At 36.5% G+C, this 11,991-nt stretch overlaps 1 protein-coding gene across 2 annotated transcripts; it reads right to left on the bottom strand.

Moving 5' to 3' along the window:
• Nucleotides 1-7,989: 7,989 nt before the first annotated feature.
• Nucleotides 7,990-11,776, bottom strand: LOC142179585 (transcription factor HY5-like). Of its 2 annotated transcripts, none has more exons than XM_075250445.1 (4): nt 11,546-11,776; nt 10,901-11,078; nt 10,464-10,620; nt 7,990-8,158 (listed from the first exon to the last, which is right to left on the bottom strand). In XM_075250445.1, the coding sequence occupies exons 1-4, from the start codon at nt 11,640-11,642 to the stop codon at nt 8,114-8,116; spliced, it is 477 nt and encodes a 158-aa protein (XP_075106546.1). In that variant the 5' UTR covers nt 11,643-11,776; the 3' UTR covers nt 7,990-8,113. The 2 variants fall into 2 exon arrangements, with proteins under 2 accessions (XP_075106546.1, XP_075106535.1); XM_075250434.1 differs by having other exon boundaries at nt 10,901-11,090; nt 11,546-11,755.
• Between the last annotated feature and the right edge of the window lie 215 nt (nt 11,777-11,991).

The raw sequence follows: 11,991 nt of genomic DNA, 5'->3' as shown, positions 1-11,991 counted from the left end.
GCAACATGGAGATAGTGCGGAGCTATCTCATCAGGGCCCAAGAGCGGGCAAAAAGGTTCACCGAACAAAAGCGTTGCTTTTCCCAACATCAACCAGGGGATAAAGTAATGCTACGAATCCCAAAGCAGTACTTGTTTGCAGAAAGGACCCATGACCCTCGCCTGCAACAAAAATACATCGGGCCCCTGTCCATTGAAAAACGCATTGGGGAGTCCACATACCAGGTGAAAACTCCATCCTGGTGGAAGATCCATCCAGTCTTCCATGTCAGCCGCATGAAATCATTGCTTCGCTACAACAGCAAGCTCAGACAACAGAGGGGCGCAGACCTCCCATCCAACAACCATCAGAAACATCATCATCATCATCATCATCATCATCATCATAAGGCTCCGAGGACGGCGCCAACTCAGGTGGGGGAGAATGTCATGGGCTGCTTTCCAGACATGCCCCATGACCCCTTGGCCGCGCCCCATGGCGGCCTAGCAAGCCTCACAATGCCTAGCGCCATGGTCGGCCCCGTGGTCTTGGCTGCGCCAAGTGACAAGCGCGCATGTGCCTCTGTCGCCCCACCGATGCCTCTCGCCAGCGCCCAAGGGCTGGCCATTGACAACAGCGCCGCGTGCCCTGACAATGCCGCGCGCGCAGATCCTGATGCCTCGCCAGCGCCCAGCTGCAGGCCCATTCCAACAGCGCCTCGCGCACAGACCCTGATGCCAAGCACCAGTGCCCAGCCTCAGGCCAGCACATCAAGTGTCGCGCGCGCCCACAGCAACGCGCGCGCAGACCCGCAAGACAAAGATGCTGCCATCGGACTTAGTTTTTCCTTGTAATAATCTAAGTCCTTTTCATTGTAATCATAGGCTAGTTTACATCATTTTCATTTCAGTGTGCTTCTACAGCTTTATTAGGACTAGTCTTGTAATGTTGGTTTATTTTTTTTAAGCATTATTAAGGGGGACCAAACAATCAAACATTTCAATCAGCATTTTCTGGTGTCTCTCCCCTCGACACCACATCATTGTAATCATCATTTTCAGTCATCAATAAAATCATCATCAGCATTCAAAACCCAATTCTCTCTCAAGCTTCCGCAATTGCCCACGACATTGGTTTTCCCGCACGGCACTGACAATCTAGTCTAGCGTGCGGCGAGGACCTCATTGGCGGACAGCAACCGCACTGACATCGGTTGCTTAGCCTTACGTTGCCCTTCCAAAGATCATCAGGAAGGCGTTGCGTAACAGTAAGTTCGTATGATGTTTTAAGACTTGTGTGCATGTTTGGTTTGGAGCCTCGAGGGCTCGGGTGAGTTTCGGATAGGCTACGGAGTGAAATGGAAATTTGAACACTGCTGATTTTGTTCCAGGCCTCAGACCTCACAAATGCGAGGTCAATCATCGCATTTGCGATCTCTGAAGAGTTCACATTTGCGAGCTTCTCATCGCAAATGCGAAGAGAAGATGAGCCAGCTTATGTTCGCAAATGCGACCATTCCTTCGCATTTGCGATGGGGACATGGGGGAGGCAACCTTCGCAATTGCGATCATCTAATCGCATTTGCAACCGGCTTAGTTCGCATTTGCGGACTTTTCTTCACATTTGCGAAGAAGGCAGGACTGTGGGAATCTTCGCACATGAGATGGATCTTTCGCATTTGCGAAGCCCAGGTCGCATTTGCGACATTTGCAACTCGTAAAACTTGACTTAGACGGGATGTTTGCTCATTTTTCAAAACATTCAAAACAAGAAACCCTCTAGGCGATTTTTCAAAGACCAATTCTTTCCCAAATCATAGGTAATTGATTCTTAACTCATTTCTATCAATTTTTGCTTCATTTTACAAGATTTCAACCTAGAATCTAAGATTTTCATGGTGGAATTGGGGATTTTTGGGTAGAAATTAGGGATTTCGATATTTGGGGATTTAGACCTCAAATTGATGTTGGATTCCAAAACCAATTATATATCCGAGCTTGGGGTGAATGGATAATCGGGTTTTGGTTCAAATTTTGGGTTTGAACCAAGCGAGCCCGGTGTTGACTTTCAAAAATGGCCTAAATTGAATTTCTTGCAATCGTGGGTAGTTCCTACGGCTTAAATTGAATTGTTTGATTGGTAATTTGCTAGATTCTATTTGTCCGGAGGCTTGTGTAAAAGAAAAAGCGGTGATTGAGCTTTGAGTTTGGCCGTTGGAGCGAGGTAAGTGTCGTGGTTAATATTGGCTTGAGGGATTAAGTATTATTTGCCTACTTGCTACGTGTTTGGATGTTGAGTGCAATGTATATGCGAGGTGACAAGTATCTATGCGTTGTTGCCGAGTCATAACATGTGAGTGAGTCTTATTCTTGTAAATGTTGTATTCTTTGATCATATTGTTCATGCTTAGACTAGCTATTCGATGTGTTAAGCAATTTCTTATCATGTTTTACTGAATTTGGTATTGATTGAGTATTGACTCTAAGTTGAGGTTGGTATTGTGGAACTAAATGTTGAAGTAAGATTTATTCTTGATATTCCTATCTCCTCGTTATTATTGTTCATTGTTTTGACGAGGGAGAGTGTTAAAGCACGAAGGGTGATGCCGTGCAATATTTTGTGAGTGAGTGATAAAGCACGAAGAGTGATGTCGTGCACGTTCTTATTATTTATTATGGTGAGGTTGAGTGTAAAAGCACGAAGGGTGATGCCGTGCACGTTTCTATTACTTCCTTTGTTCCAGTTTATGTGAACCTATTTTCTTTTTGGTCCGTTCTAAAAAGAATGATCCTTTTCTAAATTTGGAAACAATTTAGCTTAAATTTACAATTGTATCCTTAATGAGAAGCTTTTATAACCACACAAATACTCTGGGCCCCTTTTTGACTTGTTTAGGACCATAAATTTCAAAAATCTTTATTTTTTCTTAAACTTCGTGTCCAGCCAAACATGTTCACATAAATTGGAACGGAGGGAGTATTTTATCAGGTAAAGTTGAGAGTAAAAGTACGAAGAGTGATGCAGTGCACTTTCTTTTACTGTGTTTATTCGTTTCTATGTGTTTAAGGTATAGTGATTGTTCATGTTCTCAATTGTGTTGTATTTCTTTGTCTTGAAATCCCCTCAGCATGCTCCCTTCCCAATATTTCTTGCCTTGCTTCTTTAGTTGTTGTTATTAGTGTATATGTATTGATAAACTGCACAAGTTTTGTTTGGGAGTGTCTTGTCCTAGTCTCGTCACTACTTCGCCGAGGTTAGACTCGACACTTACCAGTACATGAGGTCGGTTGTACTGATACTGCACTTTGCACTTTCTGTGCAGATTTTGGTACTGGACCGTGTTGACCCCACTTGAGCTGCTGACTTCAATTCCACAAGAGACCCAAGGTAGATCTGCCGGCATTCGCAGACCCTAGAGTCCCCTTCCAGTTATTTCAATTTACTGTTTCTTTTAACTCGAAAACAGTTGCACTTCCCTTCACCCAGTTATTTGTGGTGACTCTTCGAAGTTCGTGAATTGTGACACCAAATTCTGGGTAGTTGTATATAATTACTTGGGTTATTATAAAGTTCTGCACTCCTTTGAAGCTGTTATGGTTTAATTGTTCTTATTTACTGAATTGTTTAAGAGTTAGCGTATTAATTTCTAATTGTTGGCTTGCCTAGCAACTGAAAGGTTAGGCGCCATTACGGTCCCGTCGGTGGGAAATCCGGGTCGTGACACATGCGAGATACGGGTTCGGCCGAACCCAGTAGCTTTTATCTAAACCATGTATTTGTTTTAAAAAATTCATTGCCCTTGGAGTAAAGATCCTAAGAGTATTTGTTGATTCCAATGAACAAATTAAGGTTAATATGGTCAATTTTATTGTTAATTAATGCTAAAAGATAAATTTCTTACTACATGTGAAAAAGCCAAAAAAATAACTTAAAGTGGATCGGAGGGAATAGTAGATTTTGCCTAGTCAAAATGAAACTGGTGAACTAGTTTATGATCTTCTTAACATCTGTCATGTGCTTTAATTTAATCATTGATCCAAAATCCCGTGCACTTTCTTCATTATTCAGTGAGCACTTAATTATTGTACCAGTTTACAAGAACTTTTTCAGTGTTCTGCCATCAATGGGCAGTAGATGAGATGACTTATCCTTTAATTGTCACTGAAGGAAGCGCCGAACCTCCATTTCTGGTTAAAAAGTAAAATATAGTTTAAGAACATGAAATGTTCCTTCAATTTAAAGGAATAGTTCTCTTTCTGTTAGTATTTTTTTTTTCCTTGGACCGGCCGAAGGAGAAAGGAGGACTTAGCTAGAGTTTGGATATAGATTTGCTTGAAATTTTAAAAAAATAATTTTTAAAATTGTGTTAAAAATAATTTTTGGAAGTTGAAGTTGTATTTGGACATGTATTTTATTTGAGGAAAAAGTTAAATTTTGTGAGCGAAAGAAAAAATTTCACCAAAAATCTGCCCTAAATCAGTTTTTGGAAACTTAACTTTTTTTCAAAATTTTCTCAAAAACTAATTATATCTATGAACAAACAATGTTTTCAAAAAAAAAAAAAAAAAAAATCTATGGCCAAACGAGAGTTCAATTAGTTGGTGTAGTCACTTTTTGGCATTTGTTATTAGAGCTTGGCCACCTTTTACATTGTAATGGTAAAGTAATTACTAATCCGATTAAATTAACGTGTTTTTCCCCAACTGAAATACAGAATAAAACTCTAATAATCGGTACTGGAGTTCGAAGCTTTGACAAGTGAAACCCCAATAAAAAACTATGCTGTAATTTTAAAATCCAGCAATTTTGAACATTTACTAGTACAAAATTCAAACTCCATAAACGATCCCTGGTTTTTTTAACCTTTACCAGTGCAATATCCCGAAACAATTCATGGTTTTTGAATTAACATTATACTTTAGTAATTTTTAATTTCTAAATAAAAATTTCAAAAAAAAATTTACTGATTTTTGAACCATTACTAGTGCAAATTTAAAAAAATTCAGGAACGATTCATGAGTTTTTTCAAAATAATTCAAAATCCAGGAACAATTACTAAATTATGAACTTGTAAATATACTAAGTACAATAATCATTCATGTACTTGTTCCGTATTTCAGATAGGGATATTTTTGTGCAGACTTGTACGCCCGCATTAATAAGTAGTAACTATTTTTCCACGATAATTTAAAATAAAGCTAAATTCTAATAGCCGACCTAAAAAGTAATTATTTACCAATTTTTCACGGAGGTAAGATTGAAAAAATGACACTGTATAGCCACTCTCAAAATAATAGTCGAAAAAATGTATAATTTTTGTATATATATACATTTTGTATGTTATATACAAAAATTATATAAATTTGATATACTTTTTTGGCTACCAAATGTAAATAGTTTATAGCACGGGCAAAAAGTAATAATACGGTAAGATTCAACTAGACAAACGTAACCTTTGGATATAAGAGATTGGGACAAATTAAATAGAGAAAATCTCACTTTATACCCATTAATTTCAAAATTATTTGCCCTTTAATGCCCAGACCCAAACTATTTACTACTCCTACCCATGCTGCCCAAACTATTTATCCGGTTATTTCCCAATAATATGAGGGAGTACTAATTGGAATCACGTGCAGCTTGCCCCCCAGCTCAACTGTTTCTCCAACTCTTACTCTACTCTGCTCTTTTTTCATTTGAAGCAAAACGACAATCCCAATTTTAATAATCAAAATTCTAATCCAAATCTCGTATCATCTCTCTAAAAAGCACACATATGTGACCAAAAACTACTAATCTTCTCTTATTGTAGTATTCTGGGGTTCATCATCAATGACATTTCACACTTATTTCTCACTAATACTTTCTTCTTTCTCTTCACCCAAACTGTTTTTTGGAGATTTATTGTACAAAAATTCAAATTCAGCATTGAAAAACCTTGAAGCTTGAAACTCATAACTTGGTTTGTTTGAGTTTTTAATTATTTTAATCTGATCCTATATGGGTTTGTTTGGAAAGTTGATTGGAGGTTGTAGATAAAGTTTTAGTCAATCTGGTGGAGATTTTGTAATAGATTTTAGAAGTTTGGGTTGAAATATAGTTGAACAAGAAAAGAAGACGAATTTGTATTGTATACTCAAATATACTATTTTGGTATACAATTCATTCCAACTATATACCCTATTAGTATAGCTATATACCATATTGGTATCATATTCTAGTTGAATCATTTGTTGGTTGTGTTAGCTGCATTTATTAGTGCAATATTTGATTTTCTTTTAATAATAGTAATATAGTACAATATCTTGAAATATTTTATATATTAATATGTGGTACACTATTTTTTTATTTTTTTCTTTATGCATGTGTGTTATGTAATAGTATTATAGTCATATAGTTGCTGGAAATTAACCAGTAAAACTGTATACCATGTTGGTATAGTTATATGCCATATTAGTATCATATGGTAGTTTGAACATTTGTTTGGTTGTTTTAGCTGCATTTTAAGTGAATTATATTCTGAAATTATTTATATGAACGTGATTTGCAGTGTTGGAATTTTTTTGTGCTGATGGATATAGATTATGTGTATTATGTAATAGTTTTTATAATTATAGGCAATTGTTGGAACGATTCATACAACTATATACCCTGTTAGTATATGGAATGAGCAAGTTGCCTTGCGAATATTTAGCTTGCAATGCGAGCAAGTAATTTTCTCATACTCTTATTGTATCCTTTAATGTTTTGGTACAGTAGTATAGTCACAGATAGTTGTAGCAATATTCAAGAGCAATCATATACTCTGTTGGTATACATGTATACCATATTGGTATCATACGGTACTAGAAGTCTTTTTTGCTACTTATATTTTTATTGCATTTTCCAATATTTTATTATCATTTCTATTCTAACTAGTGCATATGGAGATTTAGTGGCCGTAGATTATGTTTTCTTGCTCCATCACTGGTTGGTGTTACTGCTAATGATAGAGTATATACTGATATTTGTAGGGAAGGAGATCAAGGTGGGCATGACAATCACGTGGAATTAGAAAAGGAACAAGAAATAAAGAAAATAAAATAAAAAAAATAAAATAAAGGAGTCAAATTTAAGTGTGAAATAAGTTATGGTAAAAATAACAATAATACGATTTGGGGGCAAAAATAAATGAATAAAAGAGAAAAATAAAAAATAGGAAGAAAATGAGAAAAAAGAAAAAGGAGAAAAGAAAGAAAAAAAAGGAAAAAAGAAAAGAAGCATAGAAATAAAAAAGAATTGGAGAATAAAGAAAAAATTCCCCGCAAAACTACTATGGGTAGGAAATGTAATTAGTTTATAGGTAGAAAAACAAATGAAATAGTTTTGTTTTTGTGAGTAACTGTGTCAAAACCCCAATTAAATAGGCTATTCCCATGCCACTATTTAAGTTTTAACTCCGTTTAAATAAATTCCGTAAAATTAATTTGCGGATGAGAAGTTGAAGCTTGTGAATTAGAACGAATCGCCAAGAAGTCAAATTCATGGGCAAATGGACTATTAGAATGATAATAAACATTTATATCATCATGTTCGGATAAATTGTACAAAAATATTGACGGATCGCCAAAGTTCCGACGGATGAGCGCAATCTTACCTATAGGCTATAGCAAATCCACACTTGGCTCAAACTACTCATTTTGCTGCTGTTCAAGCGATTTCTTGTTTTACAAACCAGATATCGTTATAACGTTCTTTTTATGTCGATTGATGTTTTACTGAGGAAAGAATGCCATGTTGTATAAATAACAGAAAAAACTGATTCCGACTTGCACATACTTTCTAAAAACCAGATTGTCTTTATTTTCCCCCCAATCAACACATCAATTTTAAGGGAAACCTTTGCCTGATCGAGATGTGATTCAACGGTTAATCTTCACAGATATAGCTATAATCCTTCAATTTCAGCTAATATAATATAGAACACCTAAGAGTAGACTAAATAATCAAATCAGAACAAGACAATCCACCCACAAAACATGCATATATTGTCAAATCCAGGATTAAGAGATTCTCTCTACAATGCCCGCATAGGATCAAAACAACAATGATCGCATTTCCAGTCTTTGTAATGGATGATTCTACCTATCATATTTTATTTCCTCCCTTCTTGCGCACCTGCTGTTGTGTTCTTCAATATCTGCAGATTTAACAAAACAAGTCAAAACCCCCAAAAATATAGACCATTTTCTTTTTCTCCTATTGAAACTTAAGTTTAGTAATAGAAGTAAGGTTGTGTGGTATCAGACAAGCACAACCATGAAACTTAACAGGAGATTTGACTTAGGTAGCAATATCAAAGAGAATGACTGAGATGGGCTTACATGAAGCAACATAGACAGTTAAAATTCACATAGCCGACCTCAACTTGCACGGGATTGAGACGTATGTTGTTGCACCAAAGAGTATATAACTGGCCTTAACATCCCTATGTGGTCTGAGTGGATTTCCTTCCGTTGTTGGCTTTATTACCTGGCTAAAGGCAATTTTTTCTCTTAACAAGAAACTAACTACTCACCTAGACAAGAGAGTGGATCTAGAAAACTGAACTTAACCCAGTATTGGTGAATTGATTTTAGAATTAAACAAGACATACATCAGTATGGAACGTTACAAAGACAAAGGAACTTCTCCCTATTCCATGCCTCATCCTCCAGGATTTATAGACTAACCTAGACCGAGGGTAAGTGACATCCTACCCTAATTCAGACCAGCACAACCTATGAGATAAGACAATAGGTTAATGGTGAAAAAGATAAAACTTACGAGATCAGACACTAGGTTAATGCTGAAAAAGGAACCGATGAGATTAGACAATAGGATAGTGGTCACACCAATGAAACCAGGTGAGACCAGATCCTGGAATAATAAGGTAAAGATTTAAGAGCGGAGGGCCAATGCTTCAGATAATATCTCACTGACCAACTGTCATACTCCTATAGAACAATTTGAATTTCTCCTAACCAGCAATCTTACTGGTGGAATGATTAAGCAGCATTTGAAGCGTTTTTGCCTGGTCGTAGGAAGTTCCTATGTTAGTTAGAGGCATCTGCTACTAGAAACAGTTAAGTCAGCGTTTTAATCGTGATAAACCTAAGACTAACAGTTACATAGCATTGCATTCCCTAAGATGTCTTTATTGATATTCACAGCAAGAGCTAGACTTAATTCATTCTTGTTTTAAGTCTGAAACCCCAGCTAACTTGAAAGGGGAGATGGCAGAAGTAAGTCCAGAAGAACAAGCACCAACCTCACTGGCAAGATACAGAAAGTATTAAGAAAGGGTGAGTATGAAATGACTATGCCATTTAAGAAAAGAATAGGCTGAAGAATGTGTATGGATTCAAGAGATGACATTAGCTCAAATTTTTTAAAAATAACTAGTGTTATCGGTTCATGCAACAGTGACAAGCTTTAATAGCTGAAGGTAATATCTGCAGTTTCCAAGTGACATGAATTGGTTTCCGAGATTTACTAAAAGGCAATAACTAAGAATAAGAAGCTGGCATCACATCGCATGGATGATTAAGCAATTCCTCACATTTCTTGCAAGCATATATACTACTATTAAAGAACTCCAGAAAATTGAGCTAACAAAGAGAGGAATCTACAGGAGCACTTTACTCATCAATTATTTGTTGAGCTTACGTGCTACTAATTAAATTTGCATTTGATGGTTAACAAAAAGGGATATTTTGAGCATTTAGATGGGTACAAAGCTGCAGTGCTTTAGTTCATGTCCAGAAGCTGACACATTGATATTGCTCTGGGATTACATCATACCAAATGTAATTTCAGGATGCTGAAATCATAGCATAGTATTAATATGATAGTCATACTTTAACTCCTCCAGAATGTTGCCCCCCTCCCTCCCCCGACCCCCGAAAAAAAAAAAAAAAACTGAACCGGACGAATGGCAGGGATTAACTGCTTAAGATAAACCTTTTTTTGGGTCAAAATTAGCAGCTGCTTTGAGATAATCTTATTATTAACGTAAATCTGCTCGTAAACAAACGAATCTCAAGAATATTATTTATTCAACAGGGTCGTTGTTGTTGTTGTTGAAAGACAAGAAAGGCTACTTAACCTTATAACAATGGCTCAAGATCTATCATTGCTGCACAGTTAAGAGTGTATCTTTCTAATTCTACCTATTACAGGCTACATTTGCTAATACTGACAGTTTTGTACTTACACTTCTTTAAAAAAAAAGAGAATACCCAAAAATACATTTAATATGAGCAAAAGAAAGAAAAGCAGAACCACATGATATGTCAATATAACTCAACCTTTTAAGGAATGGGACATGACACACATGTCAAAGGAATGAAATGATGGTATACTACTTAACTAGAGAATGATATTGTTGGTTGGTGAAAGTTGAAAATGGCATAGCAAGCAATTAAAAGGAAGCAACAAGTAGTAAGAGTAACAAGAAAATTTACATGTCTAAGCATCTGGTTCTCATTTTGCAAAGTGGATAACCTCTCTTCAAGTTCTGCATTCTTTGTTTCCAATTCTTTCACCCTTGCTTCTAAATCTATCAAGTATGCTTTCTTCCTCTCCCTTGCTTGCTGTGCTGACACTCTATTTCTCAGCAACCTTGTCTCCCCCAACATTGTCCACACAAAAATACAAGATTAACCAAAAGTACTAAAATACACTTACACTTAAAAAAAATTTGACACTGTCAATATACTTTAACCTGTTAAATTGTAATCAACATGCAACATGCCATTTATCAGAAAACATTGAAAGAGATAGGTATGAGTATGGAAGCCCATAACAGCGTCAAGTGGGTTCAAAATTGACAAGTGGACACATCTACGTGGCATGACATGATTGGATGAAAGGATTAAAAAGAACCACGTTTGGTTTTTACCTTTTTAGCCTCTTGTTTTCTTTGTCAGCTGGACTTCTTCCTCTCTTCCTTTGAGTACCAGCTGACGGCTGAACTTGACCGGTGGCGGAAGTGCCATCTCTTCCAGAAGCTGAGGTGGTTCCGGTGGCTTCTCCGCCCATCTCCGGCACTCTTCTGATCTCATCATCACTCTCCATACCTTCACAAAACACTAAACAACCTCAAAAAAAAAAAAAAAAAAAATTACTAACATTCTTTCATCCCCAAGAACCTAACTTTCTCAAAATCTCGACCTTACCCACAATCCAAAATCACACATTCTTCTAAAACCCACCGTAAAAACTCCAAAATTGACTCAAAAGGCTGAGTTTTTCTTTCCAAAAGTATAACATCACAAGTTCAAGTTCAACACTTCAAAAATTGAGTTGGATGAGTAAATGGGAAAAAATGAACCTTCTTTGACTTCAGACACACTTCACTCCAACATTATTCCTCCCCAAGAACCCACCTTTCTCGAAATAAATGACACCCAAAATCCAAAATCACACATTTCTCAAAAACTCAACCCAGGAACTCCAAATTTTAATGGTTTATCAGCAAGAAATTTTATAAAACCAGCTAAAGATTGAATTTTGAATTAAAAAAATAAGAGGGGAAGAATTGAACCTTCTTTGACTTCAAGAGGGAGAGCAGAGCTAGAAGATCTCTCACTACTTGAAGGTATAGAACTAGCAGCAATGGAACTGGTAGCTTGTTCTTGCATTTTCAAAGACAAAAATGTAAATAAAAACAAGTTTAGAATTTAGATAGTCTGAAGAGTTAAGGGGCTTATGAATATTCAGTTATTTATCTGACACTGTCGAGGAAAAAAAAATAGCGGGACATGAATGTTACAGTACTAAGGCAAAGAAGAGTGGGGAGTGAGGAAGCAAGTTGATCGAACAAAGACCGTTGGATCAGTTTAGATCGGACGGATATAAAGAGGTAATCGTGGATGGTTTGGAGCCATAAGGTGTTTGCTTAATCAAAGGTTGATATGTGAGTATCGTGGAAGACTTTTAGCCTTTGGATTTGGATATGATTAAAGGTTTGGATTAATTGATTGAATTAGG

This window comes from Nicotiana tabacum, chromosome 1, assembly GCF_000715075.1.
Source record: "Nicotiana tabacum cultivar K326 chromosome 1, ASM71507v2, whole genome shotgun sequence".
Classification (NCBI taxonomy): domain Eukaryota; kingdom Viridiplantae; phylum Streptophyta; class Magnoliopsida; order Solanales; family Solanaceae; genus Nicotiana; species Nicotiana tabacum.
This window is presented reverse-complemented; position numbering and strand designations above follow the sequence as displayed.

Bases quoted from the DNA above. Each gene is read 5' to 3' on its own strand.
- LOC142179585 (XM_075250434.1), bottom strand. From the start codon at position 11,642: ATGCAAGAACAAGCTACCAGTTCCATTGCTGCTAGTTCTATACCTTCA. The intron at 11,091-11,545 runs GTTCAATTCTTC...GAGGTTGTTTAG, and splicing joins CCCTCTTGAAGTCAAAGAAG to TGTTTTGTGAAGGTATGGAG. The intron at 10,621-10,900 runs GTAAAAACCAAA...GGGGGAGACAAG, and splicing joins GAAAACAAGAGGCTAAAAAG to GTTGCTGAGAAATAGAGTGT.